The sequence below is a fragment of the Ornithorhynchus anatinus genome, chromosome 11, assembly GCF_004115215.2.
Source record: "Ornithorhynchus anatinus isolate Pmale09 chromosome 11, mOrnAna1.pri.v4, whole genome shotgun sequence".
In the NCBI taxonomy this organism is placed as follows: Eukaryota; Metazoa; Chordata; class Mammalia; order Monotremata; family Ornithorhynchidae; genus Ornithorhynchus; species Ornithorhynchus anatinus.
In genome coordinates, this window is record NC_041738.1 from 25,179,195 (window position 1) to 25,205,968 (window position 26,774).

Below are 26,774 nucleotides of genomic sequence, written 5' to 3' on the forward strand. Positions count from 1 at the left end.
TGTCACTCCCCTTCTTAAACAACTCCAGTGGTTGCCTATCGACCTCCGCTCCAAACAGAAACTCCTCACTCTAGGCTTCGAGGCTCTCCATCACCTTGCCCCTTCCTACCTCTCCTCCCTTCTCTCTTTCTACCGCCCACCCCGCACGCTCTGCTCCTCCGCCGCCCACCTCCTCACCCTCCCTCGGTCTCGCCCATCCCGCCGTCGACCCCCGGGCCACGTCCTCCCACGGTCCTGGAACGCCCTCCCTCCTCACCTCCGCCAAACTGATTCTCTTCTCCTCTTCAAAACCCTACTTAAAACTCACCTCCTCCAAGAGGCCTTCCCAGACTGAGCTCCTCTTCTCCCTCTACTCCCTCTGGCACCCCCCCTTTACCTCTCTGCAGCTAAACCCCCTTTTTCCCCTTTTCCCTCTGCTCCTCCACCTCTCCCTTCCCATCCCCACAGCACTGTACTCGCCCGCTCAACTGTATATACTTTCATTACCCTATTTACTTTGTTAATGAATTGTACATCGCCTTGATTCTATTTAGTTGCCATTGTTTTTACGAGATGTTCTTCCCCTCGACTCTATTTATTGCCATTGTTCTTGTCTGTCCATCTCCCCCGATTAGACCGTAAGCCCGTCAAATGGCAGGGACTGTCTCTATCTGTTGCCGACTTGTTCATCCCAAGCGCTTAGTACAGTGCTCTGCACATAGTAAGCGCTCAATAAATACTATTGAATGAATGAATACTAAGCACTTGGGAGAAGACAATATAACAGCCAACACAATATGGAAGGTCAGATCTCCTCTGTTTGGAAGCCACTGGCCAATTATTAGCTCCTGGCGTGGGCTATTTGTGATGACAAAAGTGAGGAGACATGTTTGGGATGAGTGGTCAGTAATACTCAGGACCCCTTAGCCTGCAGTCTCTCTTCCTCCTAGGGCCAGGGGGTGCCCAGGACCAAGGGCACATGCCCAGTTTGCACCCACAATTGTCAAGTAATCCCCAATAAGGCCGAGCCACGCAGGCGCCTTACCCAAGCTGTTTCCGCCGCAGCCCTGCAAGATCCGCCGTGCTCGATTTTTGGTGTCTTCTGGGAAGTTCGGGCTGTCCAGCAGGTTTGGGTACGTGCAGAGAGCCACCACCTAGACTCCGAAGGGAAGAGACACCTGTGGCTCTGGGCCCCAGAGCCACCCCTGGACATTCTGAGCTCGATTTCACAAAGCCTCAACTAGTCACTTTGGGGAAGAAAATGGGCAAAAGGGCAATTGCTGGGCATTCGTTCTGCCCAGTCACCCCTGAGGCAGGTGCTCGGTTGGCGAAAGGAGTGGTGTGGACGTTGGGAACGGACATAAGTTCCAGGAGGGATGTTCTCCCACCTCTCCATTGTCCCCCCCGCTGCGACCCTCACCCCCGCCCTCCACCCCAGCCCCAAGCCACACCTGCATTCCAACCCCATTTGCCTGTATCCACCCCAGCGCTTAGTACAGTGCAGGGCACACAGTAAGCGCTTAACAAATACCACAATTATTATTATTCTCCTTCCTCCACACGGCCCTCCGCCATTAGCCAGAAGAGGAAACAGCTCAGGGAGGGGAGTAACATTTGCGAAGGATTTGCCTGATGCAAAGAAAGCCGAGGCAGTTTTTCGACTCTGCCCTGTATTCTCCCCCACTGCCAATGTGCAGGTTCAGATGAGGGTGTTCCAGGAGGGGAGCGAGGGTGAAGCAGTTTACATAATCTCTGAAATTATTTTTTTCAGTCCCACTGGACCCAGAAACAAGGGGCCTCTGACTTTTCCCCACCCACCTCTTTTTTCCCTCCTGCAGAGTCTTGGTTTTTCTAGATAAATCCTTCTCCAATGATCTGCCACACCCCAAGGCTGAGCTAAGTGGAGGGGGTGTTTGGCAAACTGATCCAGCAATTGGCCACCAGAAGTTGCTTCTGGCTGGGAGAAGGGAGGGACTCTTCCCCAGAAAGGGCTTTTTCCAGGGAGACAGCATGGCCTAGTGGAAAAAGCATGGGCCTGGGAGCCAGAGGACTCTGCCAAATGCTCGCTGTGTGAGCTTGGGCAAGCCACTTAACTTCTCCCGGTCTCGGTTCTCCTGTTTTTCCCTGTTACTCAGACTGTAAGACCCATGCAGGACAAGAATTGTGTCCAACCTAATTCACTTGTATTTATCTCAGAGCTTAGAACAGTGTTTGACAGATAATAAGCACATAAATATAAAAGAATATAGGAAAAAAGCGCACTCAGGTGCTCTCATTTGGTCCAGGCCTTAGGGAAGGGGCAGTTTCTGGACCATCCAATTAGGGATCACACTAAGTGCTGAGAACCCACGGACCCTTTGAACCCCATCCTGCTCCTCTCCCCCCAACGCAGCCTTCCATTCCTGCCCTGCTTTTCTTCCCAAGTATCTAGACTCTCCCCTTCTTCCGTCCAGCCAATCTCTCCCTGAGAGTCCACCCCTCCCCTCTGTTTCTTTTTTTCAGTATTTAAGGGCCTTCTATGTGCCAGGCACTCTACTAAGCACTGGAGTAGATACAATGTTGGACGCAGGTTGGACGCAGTCCACGGCCCACATGGGGCTCATAGGCTTAATTCCCATTTTACAGATAAGGGAAATGAGGCACAGAGAAGTCAAGTGACTTGCCCAAGATCAAACAGCAGACATGGTGCAGAGCCGGGATTAGAACCCAGGTCCTCTGACTTGCAGGTCCATGCTCTATCCACTAGACGATGCTGCTTGCTCATCTGATGCCTCTTCTCATCTTTTCCATCTTAGTTTCCTTTGCCCTTTAAAATTTCCATGTCCCCTTGGTTGTTTATCTTTTGTTCTATTTTCCCCAAACTAACCCAGTCTTATTCTGGTTCTACTCCCATGCCTCACTGCCACCTGCCATATTCCTCTTTTCTGCCTCTCATTCTCTTTCCTATCCTGATCTTTTCCCTTCCCATCCTTCTTCTTTTTCCTTCCTTATTCCCCAAGCCTCTACCTTCCCCTACTCCACTCCCCAAGAGAAGTGGCTTCCCTGCTCTGCTCTGGATATTGTCTGGGTGTTACGGCGACTTGAAAAATAGGCATGTGCTCCCTCGCTCTCTTCGTGAGCTGCTCTGCTGAGACTCCTCCACAGGCAGAAATACCCTCAGTCTTGGTTCCTCAGGACCAAGGGCAAGGTCTGACACCCCGGGCTCCGGTGTCAAGACTCTGCCACTCCCCTAAGCGCCCAGAGTGAATGTCAACTTATGCCAGGTGAGTCAAAAATTTCAGGATGGCCTTTTCATTCATTATATTCCCAATGTTCCCCATGGAGGATGACAGGCTGCTTAGGGTGAAATAAACATGCGGGGGATTGCTAGATTCTTGGTATTTGTTTACAAGACTAAAATAATTCGGACAGTATTTACTGCTCTTTGCACAAGCTTCTTCTGTTGACCCGGACACATTCCACCGGTTGCATCAAATGTGATTCACTACCTTGACTTATCTCTGGGTTACTAACAATATTTATCTGAGTAATTTTCACATCCTGCTGTTCTGGGGTATACAAGCAGAATGTGAGGAAAAACCCATGTAGAAATCCCTCCATTCAAGATAACTGCACAAAAGTCATTCTTATATTGCCATCTCCCTGTTGTTTCTCCTCTATCTTTTTAACCTTCATGGGTACTTATCTGATGTGTTTGCCAGCTCTCACTGGACAATCTTACTGCTGCAGGCCCCATCTTGCCTGAGGGAGGTCGCTACCCTTTGGTGGCTGCTTCCCCTGTGGTTTTCACTGCCTCCACATTCACCACTAGCCCCCTCTCTGCTTTCCCCTCCTCTCGCAGCAGCTGGGCTCGGTCCAGGCCTTATCGTCACTGAAAATTCATCTGCAGACTTTGGGGAAGTCTTCTGCTCCAAAATCCATCAGAAAAAAAAATATCCATTCTATTATAAATATAATACATAAAGTTTTGGAAAGTTTCTGTTCAAGGAGAGCAAATAGGTAGAGCCAATGAGGGGAAGTGGTGTGGGGAGAAGCTCACTGAGGTGGAAGCTTGCTGTGAGAGATGGGAGGCGGAGTGTAAAGCAAAAGATAATAGTCCTCCTGAGGGTTTAGTGGGCCAACTCTTCCCTCCCCAGAGACAACTGACCTTTCTTGCTCGAAACATCCCATCCCTGAACTCTTACCTGACGGAGGAAGGTGATTGGTTGCTGTCCCATGGCATGTGCATCTCCAATGTTGGCTTTGATGACTTCTGTGAAAGGTTTTTTAATGCCCTGAGGAGAGAGGACACAAATGGGGATGGTTATATATGAACTGCTAAGTGCCCTAATTTAAGACAAGCAGGCTAAGTGATCTGGTTCAGCAGAGACCAGTCCCTAGAAAAGGTTTCTCTCCAACAGAACGTAATGACCTCAAATGGTATTTGATGACTTTGTAGAGAGACCGGAAGCACCCAGGAGAATTCATTTTTAAAGTTCAAAAGAGCTTTGATTCCTCTCCAGCTTGCTACTTTTTCTCCATAAACCTTCTGCAAAGGACAATAGGGGGGCAGCAAGGAGATTAACAAGCCAAGAACAAAGCAGTGCCCGTGAACTGTTCACCTCAATAAAAAGGAAGTGGGGAGGAAAGGAGGAAGAATCAGAGACTTCCTATAACCCTCACCCTACAGAGCCTGGGGAAAAGTCACACTTGGGCAACATTCACTTCAGGCTCACACTTTACCTCTCAGGATTGAACAGCTGGGAAACCTCAGCCAGTCTTCTTTTCTAAGAGAGAAACTACTCTAACAGCAGAGTACACACAGGGTACTACCAGAAATCTGAACTTCTCCTCCCAAAGCCAAAGAAAAACAGTGGATGCTGATTTTAAGTTAAAAAAATAGGCATGAAAAGGCCTAAGAGGCTAAATCTGGGGTATAATTATTATTATGGCATTTTAAGCGCTTACTATGTGTCAAGCACTTTTCTAAGCCCTGTAGTAGATACAAGTTAATCAGGTCGGCCACAGTCCCCGTCCCTCGTGGGGCTCACATAAACAGCTCGCCAAAATCAGAGGGAGGGAAATAAGGTCACATGCTTAACACTGGGTAGCAAGATCAAGTATGTTCTTCCTGAGGAACCACTAGCTGAGGAGAAATTCTACCTACATTCGCCAAATACTCATTCAGTCATATTTACTGAGTGCTTACTGTGTGCAGAGCACTGTACTAAGCACTGAGGAGAGCACACAGTAGCATCAGCATGGCTCAGCAGAGGTTCAGTGGTTGCTGGTGGGAGGGGGGCATATTAGGCCCAAACCATGAAACCCTCAGAAGGCCGAGGAAGGGAACTAAATTGCCGGTGAAATTTTTCAAGTTGATCATCAGCTGCTATCCTGCAGGCAGGGCTACGCTGCTTGAATAAAGGCGCTTCCGACTCTCCAGCTTAATGTTTCTTAGGGAGCCGTTTCTGGGGACGTTTCTTGGCTACCCGCCCGAGTGAAAGAGTACTCTAAACCACAGTAGGATTGAACAGGCTATATCTGACCGTTGTGCGTTTCTCCAACCAGGGCCCTGGCTCCCCAGGAGCTACTCATAAGAGGGACCACCAACGTAGGGGTACCTGAACAGTGAACCCCCACCCCAAAAAATGGCCCCCTGAGCAGCATATCTGAATAAGCTGCAGGGGAATGATGGCTGCAAAGTTACCTTTCCGCCATGAGAATCCTATACACGGCCTCCTCAGCCCAAGCCAGAGGAACGTGCCGATAGACACACACCAGACCAGAAGCAGGGACATTTTCCAACAGGGCAGGGGTCAGTTGGGAAAGGGATACCACACTCCTCTGCTCCAAGTTTCTCGCTGCTCACAGCAGAGCGGGCCCTTTTTCACTCCAGATTCCCTTGACTCTTTCCAGCACCCATAAAATCTCCCACGAGAGCTCCGTCCCCTCCACTCTACCGAGACTGCTCTCTCTAAGGTCACCCATGACCTCCTTCTTGCCAAATCCAATGGCTCCTACTCCATTCTGATCCTCCTTGACCTCTCTGCTGCCTTTGACACTGTTGACCATCCCCTCCTCCTCCGTACCTTATCTCACCTTGGCTTCACGGACTCTGTCCTCTCCCGGTTCTCCTCTTACCTCTCTGGCCGATCATTCTCGGTCTCCTACGCTGGAGCCTCCTCCCCCTCCCATCCTTTAACTGTTGGAGTTCCTCAAGGGTCAGTTCTTGGCCCTCTTCTGTTCTCCATTTACACTCACTCCCTCGGTGAACTCATCCGCTCTCACGGCTTTGACTACCATCTCTACGCAGATGACACGCAGATCTACATCTCCGCCCCTGTCCTCTCCCCCTCCCTTCGGGCTCGCATCTCCTCCTGCCTCCGGGACGTCTCCACCTGTATGTCGGCCCGCCACCTAAAACTCAACATGAGCAAGACTGAGCTCCTCATCTTCCCTCCCAAGCCCGGTCCGCTCCCAGACTTCTCCATCACCGTGGATGGCACGACCATCCTTCCCGTCCCGCAGGCCCGCAATCTCGGTGTCATCCTTAACTCGTCCCTCTCGTTCACCCCACACATCCTATCCGTTACCGAGACCTGCCGGTTTCACCTCTACAATATCGCCAAGATCCGCCCTTTCCTCTCCACCCAAACGGCTACCTTACTATTACGGGCTCTCGTTATATCCCGGCTAGACTACTGTGTCAGCCTTCTCTCTGACCTCCCTTCCTCCTCTCTCGCCCCGCTCCGGTCTATTCTTCACTCCGCTGCCCAGCTCATCTTCCTGCAGAAACGATCTAGGCCTGTCACTCCCCTTCTTAAACAACTCCAGTGGTTGCCTATCGACCTCCGCTCCAAACAAAAACTCCTCACTCTAGGCTTCAAGGCTCTCCATCACCTTGCCCCTTCCTACCTCTCCTCCCTTCTCTCTTTCTACCGCCCACCCCGCACGCTCCGCTCCTCCGCCGCCCACCTCCTCGCCGTCCCTCGGTCTCGCCTATCCCGCCGTCGACCCCTGGGTCACGTCCTCCCGCGGTCCTGGAACGCCCTCCCTCCTCACCTCCGCCAAACTGATTCTCTTTCCCTCTTCAAAACCTTACTTAAAAATCACCTCCTCCAAGAGGCCTTCCCAGACTGAGCTCCTCTTCCCCCTCTACTCCCTCTGCCATCCCCCCTTTACCTCTCCGCAGCTAAAGCCTCATTTTCCCCTTTTCCCTCTGCTCCTCCACCTCTCCCTTCCCATCCCCACAGCACTGTACCCGTCCGCTCAACTGTATATATTTTCATTACCCTATTTATTTTGTTAATGAATTGTACATCGCCTTGATTCTATTTAGTTGCCATCGGTTTTTATGAGATGTTCTTCCCCTTGACGCTGTTTAGTGCCATTGTTCTTGTCTGTCCGTCTCCCCCGATTAGACTGTAAGCCCGTCAAACGGCAGGGACTGTCTCTATCTGTTGCCGACTTGTTCATCCCAAGCGCTTAGTACAGTGCTCTGCACATAGTAAGCGCTCAATAAATACTATTGAATGAATGAATAAAATCTCCCACGAGAGTTGACTAGATTTCAGGCCTAAGGGAGTTCCCAGAATCCTGGAGTTGGAAAGGATCTCAAGAGTCCAGTCCCCTGCCTCCAATCAGACATCTGCCTATAAACTATCATGACTGACAAGCACCTGTTTTCTTCTTAAATATCTCCACCACCACCCAGAAGCCTGGCCAGTGCAGAAGTTCTTCCCATCTCTAACTCTGGCTGCCGTTAAAGGTCATTAGATTGTACACTCCTTGTGAGTAGGGAACATGTCTGTTACCTCTGCTGCACCTCCCCCAGTGCATAGTGCTCAGTAGGCACTCAATAAATAGCACCAATAATTTGGCTAACTCGGTGACGTGAAAATACCCACTCCTTGGTTCTTCAGGCGCCAGGGAGTCGGAAGGCCGGCCCATCCACGGGTGCTCAGGAGAAGAGGGGCACAGCATAACCTCGTGGATAGAGCACGGCATGGAAGCCGGAGGTCCTGAGATCTAATCCTAGCTCTGCCATTTGTCTGTTGTGTGACCTTGGACAAATCACTTAGCTTCTCTGTGTCTCAGTTTCCTCAACTGCAAAATGGAGAAAACAATACCTAAAAAACAGGTATCTGTTTTCTCTCCTCCTTAGACTGTGACCCCATGTGGGACAGGGACTGTATCTGGCCCGATTAACTTGTATCTACCCCAGTGCTCAGAACAGTGTTTGACACATAGTAAGGGTTTAAATACTATTTAAAAAAATAAATTCAAAAACCAACAACAATGACAAAAATTCCCTGAGAAGACAGAGCCACTTAGCACGCCTAAAGTGGGAGAGTGGGTCGCTCTTGTGGGGACATTTGGCAGGAGACAAACCTGCAGGTCAGCAGAAAGCTATCAGCTCAGCGCTCTTGCACTCCCAACTCAAAGCGCTCCTGAACAAATCGATGTATAGATTCGCTCTAGCACTTATGTTCTAAGCACTTAATCATTCACATATTCATCTTTCCAGTTTCTTCTTCCTCCTATAATTTGTCTACCTGCCCTCTCTGCGAGATTGTAAATTTCTTGAGGACTGTGTCATAACTCTATTGCACTCTCCCAAGTACTTTTTTCATTTTTTATGGTATTTGTTAAGCCCTCGCTATGTGCCAAGCACTGCACTAAGCACTGGGATAGTTACAAGCGAATCGGGTTAGACGCAGTACATGTCCCGCATGGGACTCCCGGTCTTAATCCCCATTTTACAGATGAGGCAACTGAGGCACAGAGAAGTTAAACGACTAACCCAAGGTCACACAGCAGATGAGTGGTGGTCGGGATTGGAACCAGGGCCTTGCTCTATCCATTGGGCCACACGTTTTCTCAATTCACAGTGTGCGCTCAAGACTGAGCTCCTCATCTGCAAGACTGAGCTCCTCATCTTCCCTCCCAAACCCGGTCCTCTCCCAGACTTCCCTATCACCGTGGATGGCACGACCATCCTTCCCGTCTCTCGGGCCCGCGATCTCGGTGTCATCCTTGACTCGTCTCTCTCGTTCACCCCACGCATCCTGTCCGTTACCGAGACCTGCCGGTTTTGCCTTTACGATATCACCAAGATCCGCCCTTTCCTCTCCACCCAGACGGCTACCTTACTGCTACGGGCTCTCGTTATATCCCGGCTAGACTACCGTGTCAGCCTTCTCTCTGACCTCCCTTCCTCCTCTCTCGCCCCGCTCCGGTCTATTCTTCACTCTGCTGCCCGGCTCATCTTCCTGCAGAAACGATCTAGGCCTGTCACTCCCCTTCTTAAACAACTCCAGTGGTTGCCTATCGACCTCCGCTCCAAACAAAAACTCCTCACTCTAGGCTTCAAGGCTCTCCATCACCTTGCCCCTTCCTACCTCTCCTCCCTTCTCTCTTTCTACCGCCCACCCCGCACGCTCCGCTCCTCCGCCGCCCACCTCCTCACCGTCCCTCGGTCTCGCCCATCGCGCCGTCGACCCCCGGGCCGCGTCCTCCCGCGGTCCTGGAACGCCCTCCCTCCTCACCTCCGCCAAACTGATTCTCTTCTCCTCTTCAAAACCCTACTTAAAACTCACCTCCTCCAAGAGGCCTTCCCAGACTGAGCTCCCCTTCTCCTTCTACTCCCTCTACCGCCCCCCCTTCACCTCTCCGCAGCTTAACCCTCTTTTCCCCCCATTTCCCTCTGCTCCTCCTCCTCTCCCTTCCCATCCCCTCAGCACTGTACTCGTCTGCTCAACTGTATATATTTATTATCCTATTTATTTTGTTAAAGAATTGTACATCGCCTCGATTCTATTAGTTGCCATTGTTTTTGTGAGATGTTCTTCCCCTTGACTCTAATTATTGCCATTGTTCTTATCTGTCCGTCTCCCCCGATTAGACCGTAAGCCCGTCAAACAGCAGGGACCGTCTCTATCTGTTGCCGACTTGTTCATTCCAAGCGCTTAGTACAGTGCTCTGCACATAGTAAGCACTAAATAAATACTAATGAATGAATGAATGAATATTATCCCTCTGCACCGACTATGCACTTGTCTGTGTACCCCTTAAGCACTCTGATACTCACCCTAGTTCCTCACGTGTCCAAATCCTTATACTCTACTATTTTCCCTATTCCTAATCTACTTTAATGTCTGTCTTTCCCTGTAAACTGTAAGCTTCTTGTGGGAAAGAACTGCACTTACCAACTGTACTGTCCTGTACTTTCCCAAGTGTTTAGTACAGTGCTCTGCACGCAGTAAGCCCTCAATAAATACCACCAATTGATTGACACAGTAAGGGGTCAAGAAGTATTATTGATTGATCGAAGGGGAAAAGTCTATCCTAAAAAAACCCTCCCTCGAGTCCACGGCTCCCTCCAGCTACTGTCCTATCTCCCTCCTACCATTCCTCTCCAAACTCCTTGAACAAGCTGTCTATACCCGCTGCCTCAAGTTCCTCTCCTCCAATTCTCTCCTTGACCCCCTCCAATCTGGCTTCTGTCCACTTCACACCACAGAAGCCACCCTCTCAGAGGTCACCAATGATCTCCTCCTAATCAAATCCATCGGTTTCTACTCCATTCTAACCCTCCTCGACCTCTCGACTGCCTTTCACTGTCAACCATTCCCTTCTCCTGGAAACATTATCCAACCTCAGCTTCACTGACACTGTCCTCTCCTGGTTCTCCTCCTCTCTCTCCGGCCACTCTTTCTGGGTCTCTTTTGAGAGCACCTCCTCTGCCTCCCATCACTGAACTCTGGGTGTCCCCCAAGGTTCAGCTCTGGGTGCCCTTCTTTTCTCCATCTACACCCACTCCCTTGGAAAACTCATTCCCTCACACAGATTCAGCTATTGCCTCTATGCTGATGACACCCAAATCTACATCTCCAGCCCCAATCTCTCTCCCACTCTGCAGCCTTGCAGTTCCTCCTGCCTTCAAGTCATCTCTACTTGGATGTTTTCCTGTCACCTCAAACTTAATATGGCTAAAACTGAACTTATCTTCCCATCCAAACCCTGTCCTCCAACTCATTTTTGCATCACTGTTCATGGCACCACCATCCTTCCTGTCTCACTAGCCCATAACCTTGGCATTATCCTTCACTCCTCTCTCACTTTCCACCCACATATTGGAGTCATCACTAAATCCTCTCAGTTCTACTTCACATTGCCAAAATCACCCCTTCCTCTCCATCTAAACTGCTACTGCATTAATGCAAGCACTTGTCCTATTTCCCCCTTGATTACTGTATCAGTCTCCTTGCTGACCTCCCTGCCTCCTGTCTCTCCCCACTCCAGCTCAGACTCCATTCTGCTGCCCAAATCATTTTCCTTCAAAAACGTTCAGACCATATTTCCCCACTCCTCAAGAAAGTCCAGTGGTTGCCCATCCACCTCTGCATCAAACAAAAATTCCTCGCTTTGGGCTTTAAAGTACTTAATCACCTTGCTCCCTCCTACCTCACCTCACTACTCTTCTGCTACAATCCAGCCCGCACACTTCGTTTCTCTAATGCTAACCTTTTCACTGAACCTCGATCTCGTCTATCTCACCGCAGACCTCTCAACCACATCCTACCTCTGGCCTGGAACATCCTCCCTCCTCATATCAGTCAGATAATTGCTCTCTCCCTCTTAAAACCTTATTGAAGGCACTTCTCCTCCAAGAAGCCTTCTCTAAGACCTCTTCTCCTCTTCTCCCACTCCCTTCTGCGCCGCTCTTACTTGCTCCTCCATTCATCTTCCCTTCCAACCCCACAGCACGTATGTATATGTCTGTATATATCTGTCATTTATTTATATTATTGTCTGTCTCCTTTAGACTGTGAGCTCATTCTGGGCAGGAATGTGTCTGTTGTTATACTATATTCTCCCAGCTTTGCACATAGTAAGAGCTCAATAGATACGACTGAATGAATGAATAAATTAATATAATGTTCCGAGTAACACTGTCAGGATCCAAAGGCCATCGTGAGGGAAGAGGTTAACAGGGATGGAGACGTCCACCCCAAGGATCCTAGGAAATGTGCCCAGAGGCCTGGCATAAAGGGCCCACTGTCAGCCTCACGGACTCGCTGCGACTCCCAGAGCCATCAACTGAAGCCAACGGCTGGGGCTCAAACTCCATCTATTCCCTGGAAAGAAACAAACCGGTCGCTACGGTGACAGCAAGGAGCCAAAGCACAGCTGTGGGACTTCACTGCAAGCCTATTATTCGAGGAAGAATAACACTTGGACCCAAGCCCCGATTTCTTTCCTTCCTTTTTCTGTAGTTCGTTTACCACGCTACGCTGCTCCTTAAACTCAAAAGGCCGGCTTTGTCAGGATCTTGGGAATTTCAGGTTTTTGTTTATCTGGTGTCCAGAGCTCCTCGAGACATTCTGACTCCTGGTCATCAACTGGGCCAGAAGCACCATTGACCCCCCCCAGGGGATGAGCCAGGAAGTTCCCCATTCGGCGGCCCCAGCTCTGTTTGGGAAGGGGGTGGTACAAGATGCAAAGAGGCTGTCTTTCCTAAATACAGTCCATTTTGCTATCGCATGGGTTTTTCCCTCCCTGATTTGACTAGAACTCGTTAGGGAATTAGAGAAGGTCCCTCTGACTTCGCAAGTCTGCCTGGTGCCTCAGGGTTCGTTTGTTTTTTCAGAAATAGTATTTGTTAAGCCCTTCCTATTGCCAGGCACTGTACTAAGCGCTGGGGTAGACACAAGGTAATCGGGGGTCAGAAAAAACAGCTGTGGGAGCTTTCTCAACATGGGATTCTGCAGGAAGGCAATTCCCATGTCATGGGAGAACTGTGTGCAACAGACTTGCTTTTTGACAGAGGGAGGAGAAGAGAAAGGAAAGAATATTCCATCCCAAAACTTGCCCCCAAACGCAAAGACGTCACCTTCATAAATTAAAGGAACACAGGACCAAACCCAGTTGGATTTCCTGGTCCGGGCTAATTATATTTAACGATGCTCTTTCCTTCCTTCCGTGTCCAGCTCAAAGATGACACCAAAATTGCAGCCGCAACAGACTAACTCACACAAGATCAGCAGGGTTGCCTTCCAGAGAAATACTGACCTGTTCAAAAGACTCTGGGACACATACATCATGTTCTTCCACTCGGTCTGGACTCCTACCCTATTTATCTAATTTTGTTCTGCTTTCTCCAAGATGGGCCTTGCATAGGCATGGAGAGAGCAAGCAGCCAAGCCAGAATAATAATTAATAATTGTGGACTCTGTTAAGTATTTACTATGTGCTAGGCACCGTACTAAATGTTGGGATGGATACAAGCAAATCAGGTTGGACATAGTCCCTGTCTCACATGGAGCTTGCATTCTCAATCCCCATTTTAAATATGAGGTAACTGAGGCACAGAGAAGTGAAGCGATTTTTCCACGGTCCCACAGCAAAGTGGCACAGCCAGGATTGGAGCTCATGACCTTCTGACTCCCAGGCCCATTCTCTATCCATGAGGCCATGCTGCTTCTCTGACTGATTGACAAAAATGCTGACTGCAAGCTTGCTGTGAGCAGGGAATATGTCTAATGTTATACTGTACTCTTCCACATGCTAGCACAGTGCTTTGCACACAGTAAGTGCTCAATACATACATTGAATGAATGAGTAAATGCTGGGTGGCGGAGCAGAGGCTAAAAGGACCCATAGATAACTGAGGAGGTGACCTAGGGTTGGAGGGAGAGAAAACCCCACACAGAATTGTCTCTTCGCCAGTGCAGATGTCTCAACGAGGTGGGGTTAAAGAGGGCGGCTCAGATCAGTTGAAAGGAAAAGGTCCAGATTGTTTTAAGACCTTCTGGAGGGTAACATCAGGAAGGGAAATGTTTGGGGAGGAGGGGAGGGCAAGGATCCTCCCAGGACCTGACTGCAGAAGGCCGAGGAAATGACTCCTTTCTGTTTCACAAACCCAACCAGAGGGGATCCCTCTTCAGCTATTTCACCAATGCACTCTCCTCCTGTCCCTCAAGTGTTTCTGTTTCAACTCCCCTGCTCCTGGCCCAAGGACCCATATGCCTAGAAATCTGGACATGTGGAGAAGCAGAAAGCAAATCAAAGGAGAGGCAAAAACTTTGGTTATATAATCCCCCTCCAGGACAGGATGACAGCAATAGGCCGTTTGGGTAATTAGCAGGAGATTACAGGCCTGGGCATCGAGGGGCCAGTGGGCACTGAGCACCCCAAACTGGGATCGCTCTCTCCAGAAAATCGACCTGCCCCAGAAAGCAAAAGGGCCATTGAGGCGAGACCTAGCTGAGCATCATCTACAGTGTGGAGTGCCTCTGGGGTGGCCTGCCACACTCACTATGCCCATTTCCACTTCCACCTTGACCACGGCTGCACCTCCTCCAACTTCGGCCCCCAGAGAAGGTGGGGCAGGAAGCCGAGTGTTAGCGGGGGCAACCCTGGCACATGCCTCAAATTTGGAAGGGGGCGGCAGCCTGGAAGACAAGAGCAATTGTTGCTTGAGCAACTTCCCTAAAGGCTTGGGAGCCTAGACCAGTTTGCTTCAGACACGTGGGGAGGGAAAATCAAGAGAAATTATTCTCAGTTCTAAGGAAGGTTTCATCTTGACTCTTTCTGAGAGGTGTTACCTCTCAGATCCATAAAGTAGGGTAACCTCTAGCTGAGATTGAAAAAAATGGCACAGGACAAGCTTGCTTCCTTAGGTATGTGGAGCCCAGCCTAGGCCACACAGAAAGACTTTGTGTCTCCACTGAATTCAAGTTTTAGAAAGAAAAAAAAAGTCAAATCATTTCCACAGTCTCTGGCTGACCTATATGCAAGTGTTTGTCTCACCCAGCCTGTTGGCTGTCACATGGAATAAGCCCCCCAAAATGATACTATTCAGAGAAGGGCCACACTGGGAGATCTTTGGGCGTTTCTCATTAACAATGATAATAATAGTAATAATTATCATTATTGTTAACAGGAGAAGCTCCTAAAACAAATAATCATGACCATAATAAGAGACGCTCCTAAAAATAAAATTATTTTTACAGTACTTAAGTGCTTAAGCACGTACTTCTTTTTGGGGTAGATACAAGATAGGTGGAATATTGTTCCAATTCCACATGGTGCTCAATGTCTAAAGGGGAAGAATGGGTATTTAATCCCCATTTTACAGATGAAGAAACTGAGGCCCAGCGAAGTTAAGTGACTCTCCCAGGGCCCACAGCAGGGAGGTAGCAGAGATGAGATTGGAACCCAGTTTCCCTGACTCCCAGGCCCATGCTCTTTCCGCTAAGCCACATGTTACGAGGAACAACTGTTCACCCAGTTCCTAGGGCAACTCTGGCTAAGACTTGGAGAAGTTCCTTTCTGCAAAGCAATCAGCGGAAAACAAGGATTCAGTGTGGGGATTACATAAAACTTGTGTGGGGAAGAAAGCAAAGAGGCAGGGAGAATTCTCCTCCCATTCAGACCCATTTAACTTTCTCATGTCGCCCCAGAAGGCCCACGCTGTGCTTCTCCCTGCATCTTGAAAAGCAGCATGGCCTAATGGAAAGAGCACAGGCCTGGGAGACGGGGGACCTGGGTTCTAATCCCGGCTCTGCCGAGTGCCTATGTGACCTTGGCAAATCATTTCACTTTTCTCTGTGCCTCAGTTAACTCATCCGTAAAATGGAGATTCAATCCTACTCCCTCCTACTTGGACTGTGAGCGTCATGTAAGTCAGGGACTGTGCCCAACCTGATGAACTTGTATCTACCCCAGTGCTTAAACAATGCTTGGCACATAGCAGGGGCTTAACAAGTACCATAATAATAGTTATTATTATTATTTGTGGGCAACAGCAGCAAGGACAATATCTGCAGGAGGCTTGGCTACCTATCCCTTTCCAAGAAGAATGAGTTTGCCCCTCTATAAATGATCAGCATATTTTTGTCAGTGGGCAAAGAGCACTGAATATCTGGAGGATGGGATGGTTTTCTGGAGGTCTTTAGCCCCTGGGGCCGGGGATGGCCCAACCCACGTCGGTGGTAGTTTCCCCAAGGGATTGATAAAAATCAGCAATTGCTTGGCCTATTAGAGAGCTTGGGCCACGCCAAATTTCCAAAGAAGGAGAGGAGGAGGAAAAAGAGAAGGAGGAAGAAAATGGTTTCTTTGTGCTAGTCCAGAAGGACATAAAAATAGATGCGATTCACAAAAACACCATCTTCTCTTCACTAGACTTAAACCTGCAGTCCTGGGAATCTAGAAATGTTTACTCAGTTGATCCAAGTGTGAAAAAGGGAATCTCTTCCAAGCATTCCCCCTCCCTCCCCACAGTGTTTCAGAATCTTCACAGCCTCCCTGGGCTTCTACGCGTAAAAAATTTTCTCTGGACACCCGATCTCCTCCCCGCCACCCACTTTTTTGTAGTTGTTGTTGTTAAGCACTTACTTTGTACCGGGCACTGTGATAAGCACTGGGGTAGATACTAGATAACAAGACTGGACCCAGTCGCTGTCCCACCTGGGGCTCTCACACTTAATCCCCTGAGGCACAGAGAAGTGAAGTGACTTGCCAAAGGCCACACAGCAGACAGGTGGTAAAGCCAGAATTAGAACCCAGGTCTTCTGACTCCCAGGCCCTCACTCTTTCCACTACACCACGCTGCTTCTCAAATTTAACCAATGCTCTAGTCCTGGCCCTAGAGCTCATTTCTGATCTGGTTCTGTCATCTGCAGCGTCTGTAGCCCTCAAGTACTTTGATACAACAAGCGCTGAGTACAATGCTCTGCACACAGCAAGTGTTCAATAAATACGACTGAATAAATAAATACAGCTGTGTAGCCTGGTGGAAAGAGCACAGGCCTGGGAATCAGGGGATCTAGGTTCTAATCCAGCTCTGACACTTGTCTGCTATGTGACCTTGGGTACACTGCTTGGCATCTAAGAAGTGCTTAATAAATACCACAATTATTATTATAATCACCCCACCCCCACAGTATTAAGTACATATCCTTATACTCTGCTACTGCCCCTGTCTGTGCCAAAACTGAGCTCCTTATCTTCCCTCCCAAGCCCTGTCCTCTTCCTGACTTCCCTATCACTGTGGATGGTACGACCATCCTTCCCGTCTCTGAGGCCCGCAACCTCGGTGTCATCTTTGACTCGGCTCTCTCGTTCACCCCACACATCCGATCCGTCACCGAGACCTGCCGGTCTCAACTTTATATCGCCAAGATCCACCCTTTCCTCTCCACCCAAACGGCAACCTTACTGGTATGGGCTCTCATAATATCCCTGCTGGATTATTGTGTCAGCCTTCTCTCTGATCTCCCTTCCTCCCGTCTCTCCCCGCTCCAGACTATTCTTCATTCCGCTGCCCGACTCTGGGCATGTCACTCCCCTTCTTAAAAACCTCCAGTGGTTGCCTATCAACCTCCGCACGAAACAAAAACTTCTCACTCTAGGCCTCGAGGCTCTCCATCACCTTGCCCCCTCCTACCTCTCCTCCCTTCTCTCCTTCTACTGCCCACCCTGTAGTCTCCGCTCCTCTGCCACACAGCTCCTCACCGTCCCCCTTTTTCGCCTATCCCACCGTCGACCCCTGGGCCACGTCCTCTCGCTGCCCTGGAATGCCCTCCCTCCTCACCTCTGCCAAATTCATTCTCTTCCCCTCTTCAAAGCCCTACTTAGAGCTCACCTCCTCCAAGAGGCCTTCCAGGACTGAGCTTCCCCTTTTCCCTCTGCTCCCTCTGCTGCCCCTCCACCCCCCCTTCACCTCCCCTCAGCTAAGTCCCCTTTCCTCTGCTTCTCCCCCTCTCCCTTCCCCTCCACACTGGTGCTCCTCCACTCAATTGTATATATTTTTATCACCCTATTTATTTTGTTAATGAGATGTACATCACCTTGATTCTATTTATTGCTATTGTTTTAATGAGATGTACATCCCCTTGATTCTATTTATTGCTATTGTTTTTGTCTGCCTCCCCCGATTAGACTGTAAACCCATCAATGGGCAGGGCCTGTCTCTATCTGTTGCCGATTTGTACATTCCAAGCGCTTAGTACAGTGCTCTGCATGTAAGCGCTCAATAAATACTACTGAATGAATGAATGAATGTGATTTATTTTAATGTTTGTAAGCTGCCTGAGGGCAGGGATCATGTTTACCAATTTTAATGCATTGTACTCTCCCAGGAGCTTAGTACAGGGCTGTGCTGACAGTAAGAGCTCAATAAATAGGATTGATAGACTGAGGGCTAGGGTGCTTTAAGCACCCTCTGTCTCAACCTCCTACCTCTTTCTAAGAGCCAGTGGTCCTGAAGCCTGTGAAAATGCAAAATGCTGTCTCTTAGGTTGTCCCTAGCATTAATTTATCTTTACTTTGGGACTGGCTCCAATCCAGGGAACTCTTCCAACAGCAATTGGTGGTATTTACTGAGCCTTTACTGTGTGAAGAGCACTGAACTAAACGCCTGGGAGAACATAACAGAGTTGGTAGACCCATTCCCTGCCCAGAAGGAGATTACATCATCTGAGTGCGGTGGGAGGGAAAAACAAAACCCAATCTCACAAAACATTTGAATATCCATTTGTACTCAACAGAAGTTCCTGAGTTTTGAAAGAAGAGGTGTGGCCGGTGCAATGCACTCATCTCTACCCAGCCCCACCAACACCAGGATCCGATCTTCCCTAAAGCCCACAGGTAAGAACAGGGGAACCCATTATCACCATCAAGGGCATGTACTGAGTACCAACTGTGTGCAGGGCACTGTCCTGGGTGCACGGGAACATGCAACAGGATAAAAAGACAAGGTTTCCTATCTTTGAGGAGCTTACAACCTAATAATAATAATAATAATGTTGGTATTTGTTAAGCGCTTACTATGTGCTGAGCACTGTTCTAAGCGCTGGGGTAGACACAGGGGAATCAAGTTGTCCCACGTGGGGCTCACAGTCTTAATCCCCATTTTACAGATGCGGGAACTGAGGCACAGAGAAGTTAAGTGACTTGCCCACAGTCACACAGCTGCCAAGTGGCAGAGCTGGGATTCGAACTCATGAACCCTGACTCCAAAGCCCGTGCTCTTTCCACTGAGCCATGAACCTAGACCTCCCAAGGAGCAAAACTGACTTCACTGTGGATACTTCCTTCACTTGGAAGAGTGTAACTTCCTGACACCTCTGGAATCACCATCTCACTAGCCCGAGGAGGAAGGGAGTTAAGAATCACCGATTTACAGCTGTATTAAAATCACATCTCCTCCAAGAAGCTTTTCCCCACTAAGCCTTCATTTCCTCAACTCCCTCCTGCATCACCCTTGCACTCAACCCCTCGGCATTTCTGTAATTTATTTCAACGTCTGTCCCCCCACACCCATTTAGACTCCCTGAGCGCAGGGAGTGTCTACAGTCTCTGCTATATTGTACTATCCCATGTGTTTAGTAGGGCACTCTGCACAGGGTAAATGATCAGTCAATACCACTGACTGATTACAGGACATCCAGCCTCCGTTTTTATCATCCCAAGGAGCAATATGGGATACTTTTCCCTGGGGACTGGGTGTACCGGGAAGTTAAGAATCAAAAAATAGGAGGGAATGGGAAAAGTTGGGAGTGGAGAACTACTGAAATAGGAGGGAGGCTATATTCTCTCTGTAGACAGTAAGCGCGTTGTAAGCAGGGAATGTGCCTACTGCTAGAGTGTACTCTCCCAAACGCTTCCTACAGAGCTTTGCACACAGTAAACGCTCAATAAATATGACTGAATCCACTCCTATCGACCCCAGTTTTGGGGAGCAAGAAAACAGAACGGGAAGCTGTACACCCTGTGCCTATTGGCCCCCGTTTCCGGACGAAAGAAACTCTAAAATGGGAATCCTTTTGGAGCGGATCGTTCTGGGCTAGTGGGACTGTTTGAGTTTTAGCAGATGGTTCAGGACTAGCCAACTTTTTGAGGTGCTAGTCCTGCTGCCTGTCCCCTGAAGAAAAGAAACTCAGGCCAACACTCCCACAGGTTGCATGCTTGGAACCTTTTATCAGCCAACCAACCGACCCACCTGAAAAAAGTGGGATTGGGATGAAATGGGGTAAAAGGAGACACGAGCTGGAAACTAAATTGATCCCGGCAGGAGATCCTGCCTGTTTACTTGCTTTGTTGTCTGTCTCCCCCCTCTACACTGTATACCCATTGTGGGCAGGTGCTGTCTCTCTTTCTTGCTGTATTATACTTTCCGAGCGCTTAATAAAAAAAGCAGCAGCATGTCTTAGTGTCAAGAGCCCAGGCTTGGGAGTCAGAGGTTGTGGGTTCTAATTCCAGCTCCGCCACTCACCAGCTGTGTGACTTTGGGCAAGTCACTTCACTTCTCTATGCCTCAATTCCCTCATCTGTAAAATGGGGATGAAGACCGTGAGCCCCAAGTGGGACAACCTGATTACCTTATATTTACCCCAGTGCTTAGAACAGTGCTCGGCACATAGTAAGTGCTTAACATATACCATCATTATCATTATGAATAGTACAGTGCTCTGCACTCAGTAAGCACTTACTAAACATGACAATGAATGAGAATGTGGAAAGGTGGGATCAGGATAAATTGGGGAAAAGGGATCTGGTGACTTTGGGCAGTCACTTAACTTCTCTGTGCCTCAGTTTTCTCACTTGTAAAATGGGGATTAAGACTGTGAGCCCTAAGTGGGTCAACCTGATCACCCTGTAACTATTATTATTACCCCAGGGCTTAGAAGAGTGCTTGGCACATACTAAATGCTTAACAAATACCATTATTATTAGTAATACAGCACTCTGCACTCAGTAAGCACTCACTAAACTCGAATGAATGAATGAATGAGAGGGTGGAAAGGTGGGATCAGGATAAAATGGGGCAAAGTGAGCTGGAAACCAAATCGGTCCTGCCAGAAGGAGAGGGTGGTTTTCCATCTGAGCCTCCAAAGAAGCGCTTAGAACGGTTGCTGGGCACATAGTAAAAGCAGGATGGCTTACTGCCAAGAGCCCGGGCTTGGGAGTCAGAGGTCAAGGGTTCTAATCCCTGCTCCGCCCCTTGTCGGCTGTGTGACCTTGGGCAAGTCACTCAACTTCTCTGTGTCTCAGTTACCTCATCTGTAAAATGGGGATGAAGACAGTGAGCCCTATGTGGGACAATCTCATTACCTTGTATCTACCCCAGTGTTTAGAACAGTTTTGGGCCCTTTGGTAACAAATACCAATGTTACTATTATGGTAAGCGCTTAATAAATACCATCAATATCATCATCCTCCACCTAGGAACACAGATATGGATCACTGCACCAAAAATTCCCAGTGATGCCTGTCTATTCTACTGATGCCTGTCTCCTTGTTTTGTTGTCTGTCTCCCCCCTTCTAGACTGTGAGTCCGTGGTTGGGTAGGAATTGTTGCCGAATTGTACTTTCCAAGTGCTTGGTATAGTGCTCTGCACAGTCAGCGCTCAATAAATACAACTGAAGGCAGGAAGGGTGTGATGGAGGAAAAAGCATTTTCTCCGGAGTCCACCCCGAGGAGGGCTCTGGGGGATGGATGGCTCACTGAACGCTGACCTCCCTTCATTCTATAGTATTTATCGAGCGCTTACTATGTGCAGAGCACTGTACTAAGCGCTCGGAATGGACAATTGGGCAACAGATAGAGAGAATCCCTGCCCAATGAGGGGCTCACCGTCCTGTCCTAAGCACTGGGGAGAATGCAATGCACTGCTCCCCCCGCCCTCTGCTCTTCCCCCTTCCCTCCAGCTCTGTGCTCATTTGTATATATGATTTATATGATTTATCATCCTAGATATTTTGCTAATGAGATGTAGATGTCCTTGCTTCTAATTACGTTGACGAGGCTTGTTTCGTTCTCTTTGGCTTGGCTGTCTGTCTCCCCCCGCCGGCTTAGACTGTGAGCCCTTCGCTGGGCAGGACCAGTCGCCGAGCTGCTCATCCCAAGGGCTTAGCCCAGTGCTCTGCACACAGTCAGCGCCCAATAAATACGACTGAAGCAAGGAAGGCAGGGTGTGATGGAGGAAAAAGCATCTTCTCCGGGGTCGACCCCGAGCAGGGCTCTGGGGGATGGATCCCTCATCGAGCGCTGACCTCCCTTCATCATTCAATAGTATTTACTGAGCGCTCTGTGCAGAGCACTGTACTAAGCGCTTGGAATGGCCAATCGGGCAACTGATAGCGATAATCCCTGCCCAGTGAGAGGCTCATCACCCTGTCCTAAGCGCTGGGGAGAATGCAACGCGCTGCTCCCCTCCATTCTGTGCTCATTCGTATATATGATTTATCACCCTAGATATTGTCTTCCCCCTTTTCCTCTTCCCTCCAGCTCTGTGCTCATTTGTACATATGATTTATTAACCTATATATTTTGCTAATGAGATGGAGATGTCCTTGATTCTATTTACGTCGACGAGGCTTGCTTTCTTCTCTTTGGCTTGGCTGTCTCCCCCCCGCTCAGACTGCGAGCGCGTCGCTGGGCAGGACCGGTGGCCGAGCCGTCCATCCCCAGGGCTTAGCCCAGTGCTCCGCACACAATAAATGAGCTCGCTGAGCCCAGGCCGCCCGGCTTTCCCGTTCCCGGCTGCGGGGGGGGGGAGAAAAGAAAGCGCGGCGGGGCCTCACCCGCTGCAGCTCCAGCTCGATCTCGCCGGCTTTGAGGACGATGGGCCCGCGGACGGCGTACTCCACCGCCTTGACCTGCGGGTTCATGGACTCGGGGGTGAGGATGCGCTCCCGGCCCAGCTTGGCCGCCGCGCCGCTCCGCTCCCGACCCCGCAGGCGGGGCAGCGCCCGGGGCAGCCGCCCGCCCAGCGCCGCGGCTCGGTGCATCCCGCGGGCGACGAGCTCGGCTGCAAGATCCGCAGAGAATGCAATGAGCAGACGGGGGCCAGCGGGGAGCCGCCTGTCTTCTGCAAGCCTCCGTGCACCCCGAGCATCTCCGAGCCGGTCAGCGCCCGGCGGCCGGCTCGACCCTCATGCTCGGAGCGGGGCAGCTGCACCACGCTCTGCTCCACCAGCTCAGCCCTGCTCCGTCGCCAGCGGCAACTGCATCCCCCAGCTGGTCCCCGCGCCGCCCCCTGGGACTCGTAGTTCCCCCGCCCCCTGTCGGCGCGGGGGCGAAGGGCGGAAAGGACTACAACTCCCATCGGGCCACGCGGGGGCGGGACCATTATCCGGGCAGCAGGGGAGCCGTCCCGTCCAGCCTGTCCCCCCCCCTACGACTGAGTTGGTAGCGGCCCTCCCAGCCTGTCTCAGGTCCTGCCCTTTTCATTCATTCATTCAATAGGATTTATTGAGCGCTTACTAGGTGCAGAGCACTGGACTAAGCGCTTGGAATGGACAAATCGGTAACAGATAGAGACAGTCCCTGCCCATTGACGGGCTTACAGTCTAATCGGGGGAGACGGACAGACAAGAACAATGGCAATAAATAGAAGGCATGGATGCGCAGCGCTTTGGGTAATAATAATGTTGGTATTTGTTAAGCGCTTACTATGTGCAGAGCACTGTTCTAAGCGCTGGGGGAGATACAGGGGAATCAGGTTGCCCCACATGAGGCTCACAGTTAATCCCCATTTTACAGATGAGGTCACTGGGGCCCAAATAAGTTAAGTGACTTGCCCACAGTCACACAGCTGACAAGAGGCAGAGCCGGGATTCGAACCCATGACCTCGGACTCCCAAGCCCGGGCTCTTTCCACTGAGCCACGCTGCTTCAGTAGTATTTATTGAGCGCTTACTAGGTGCAGAGCACTGCACTAAGCGCTTGGAATGGACAAATTGGTAACAGATAGAGACAGTCTCTGCCCATTGATGGGCTTACAGTCTAATCGGGAGAGACGGACAGACAAGAACAATAGCAATAAATAGAATCAAGGGGGGATGAACATCTCATAATGTTGGTATTTGTTAAGCGCTAACTATGTGCAGACCACTGTTCTAAGCGCTGGGGTAGATACAGGGTCATCAGGTTGAGGCTCACTGTTAATCCCCATTTTACAGATGAGGTCACTGAGGCACAGAGAAGTGAAGTGACTTGCCCACAGTCACACAGGTCCAGGATTCAAACTCATGACCTCGGTCACCCAAGCCTGTGCTCTTTCCACTGAGCCACAGGGCACCTGGTCACTGCAGCTGGGCGGGTGCAGGCTGGTGCAGACTCCGCTGCTCGTTTCATCATCCTGTTGCCCTGCAGTTGGCACATAGCAGCCCTTGTTGACAGGGGTGGAGAAGGGCGGTGGCCATGTGTGCTGCTCGTCTGCACCTGGGAAAGCAGGCCTCCCTCTTAATAATGTTGGTATTAGTTAAGCGCTTACTATGTGTGGAGCATTGTTCTAAGCGCTGGGGGAGATACAGGCTAATCACGTTGTCCCACATGGGGCTCACAGTCTTAATCCCCATTTTACAGATGAGGGAACTGAGGCACAGAGAAGTGAAGTGACTTGCCCAGAGTCACACAGCTGACAAGTGGCAGAGCCGGGATTAGAACCCATGACCTCTGACTCCCAAGCCCATGCTCTTTCCACTGAGCCACGCTGCTCCTCTGTGCCACGCTGCTCCTCTTGCTTCATGGCTCAGTGGAAAGAGCCTCGGCTTCAGAATTCATGGGTTCCACTCCCGGCTCTGCCACTTGTCAGCTGTGTGACTGTGGGCAAGTCACTTCGTGGCTCAGTGGAAAGAGCCTGGGCTTCAGAGTCAGAGATCATGGGTTCGCTCCTGGCTCTGCCACTTGTCAACTGTGTGAGTGTGGGCAAGTCACTTAACTTCTCTGGGCCTCAGTTACCTCATCTGTAAAATAGGGATTAACTGTGAGCCTCACGTGGGACGACCTGATTACCCTGTATCTCCCCCAGCGCTTAGAACAGTGCCCTGCACATAGTAAGCGCTTAACAAATACCAACATTATTATTATTCTCTGGGCCTCAGTTACCTCATCTGTAAAATGGGGATTAACTATGAGCTTCACATGGGACAACCTGATTACCATGTATCTAGCGTGGCCCAGTGGAAAGAGCATGGGCTTTGGAGTCAGGGCTCATGAGTTCGAATCCCAGCTCTGCCACTTGTCGGCTGTGTGACTGTGGGCAAGTCACTTAACTTCTCTGTGCCTCAGTTCCCTCATCTGTAAAATGGGGATTAAGACTCTGAGCCCCACGTGGGACAACCTGATTCCCCTATGTCTAACCCAGCGCTTAGAACAGTGCTCGGCACATAGTAAGCGCTTAACAAATACCAACATTATTATTATTACCCCAGCGCTTAGAACAGTGCTCTGCACGGAATAAGCGCTTAACAAATACCAACATTATTATTATTATTGCTTAAAGTTTAGCTGACAGTTTCCCACGCCTTGGCAAAGGTCTCTCCACCTCGGCAGTTTTGTACCCATTCTGCCTCCGGCCCAGAGGAACAATTTGTGCAAGGCCAGTGGTGAAAACGAAGCCCATTTCATTAGCACACGCCTTGCGTAAGGCCCCCGGGGCGGGGAGGCTGTTGAAACAAAGATTTAGAAAGGGAATGTTTAGGGCGTATTTGTTTTGAGGGTTCACCTCTGCCTGCGGAGGAAGAAGTGATCAAGAAAGGCCAAGAGGCTTCCCCACTATCCCGAACCCACGCTGTCTTTCCGCAGAGCAGGGTTGCCTAATGAGCCCGGGCCTGGGAGTCAGAAGACCTGAGTTCTAAGTCCAGCTCCACCGCTTGTCTGCTCTGTGACTTTGGGCACGTCACTTAACTCCTCCGTACCTCAGTTATGTCATCTGTAAAATGGGGATTAAGACAGTGATTGACACACAGTCCCTGCGACCCATCCGATGGTTCTGCTTTCATTCGTTCAGTCCTATTGACTGTATCTACCCCAGCGCTTAGTACAGTGCCCGGCAGGTAAGAAAAAGACAATTACTTCTTGAGTTACAAATTTCTCCTTCCCAGATCTTAGGCTTCAGGAAGAATTTAACTAGTGTGCGAGGTTTGAAGGACATAGTCCCTCCTTGGGAAGATTTTCAGCCATGTATGCACAGATCTTTAAATTAGATTAAAAATTACTCACATTAACGTCTGTCTCCCCCTTTAGACTGCGAGCTCATTGTGGGCAGGGAACATGTTTGCCAACTTTGTTGTGCTGTACTCTCCCACTGCTTAGTACAGTCCTGTGCACATAGTAAGCGCTCAGTAAATGCCAATGATTGATTTTTCCCACACAGAGACAGGGGAATGGATTAGCTAGTCTTTCGAGGTCCCTTCCAGACCTCGGAGTCTGAGCAGCCCCTATTGCGGCTTGGTGTGTCTGCAGTTCTCCCCTGGCATCCTGACCTGGTGAAGAGACAGTTTTATAATTTGGCCATTATCCAAAATACTTCCAAGACCAACTTCCCTACTCAACCATCCACTCCCTCCTGATCCATCAGGGGAGAAGAACTTTTGGACTCCAGGAGGAAGCAGGAGTCTTCCTAGTCTTTTTGACTTCTTTTATGCTCTCAGATCCCTACTACAGTACTCTGTGTCCAAAATAGGCCCTCAACAAATTCTGAAACCGGTGATGATTATTACCTATTAGTCATAATAATAATGATGATGGTATTTGTTACGCGCTTACTCTGTGCCAAGCACAGTTCTAAGCGCTAGGGCTGATACAAGGTAATCAGGTTGTCCCTCGTGGGGCTTACGGTCTTAATCCTCATTTTACAGATGAGGTAACTGAGACACAGAGAAGTTAAGGGGCCCAAGGTCACACAGCAGACAAGTGGCGGAGCGGGGATTAGAACCCACGACCTCTGACTCCCAAACCCGGGCTTGTGCCACTAAGCCGTGCCGCTTCTCTATCAAGCACTTACTGTGCGTAGAGAACT

The 26,774-nt window shown here is 49.8% G+C and overlaps 1 protein-coding gene across 2 annotated transcripts in view; it reads right to left on the bottom strand.

The window, feature by feature from the left end:
• GPT2 (glutamic--pyruvic transaminase 2) overlaps positions 1 to 22,986 on the bottom strand; it is a 54,833-nt gene extending 31,847 nt beyond the window's left edge. For both annotated transcript variants that reach the window (XM_029075850.2, XM_029075849.2), the window contains exons 1-3: positions 22,552 to 22,986; positions 4,164 to 4,253; positions 1,025 to 1,133 (exon numbers count right to left, since the gene is read on the bottom strand). In XM_029075850.2, the coding sequence (XP_028931683.1) occupies positions 1,025 to 1,133; positions 4,164 to 4,253; positions 22,552 to 22,758 (406 nt within the window). In that variant the 5' untranslated portion in view covers positions 22,759 to 22,986. The remainder of the gene's footprint in view (positions 1 to 1,024; positions 1,134 to 4,163; positions 4,254 to 22,551) is intronic.
• Positions 22,987 to 26,774: the final 3,788 nt, after the last annotated feature.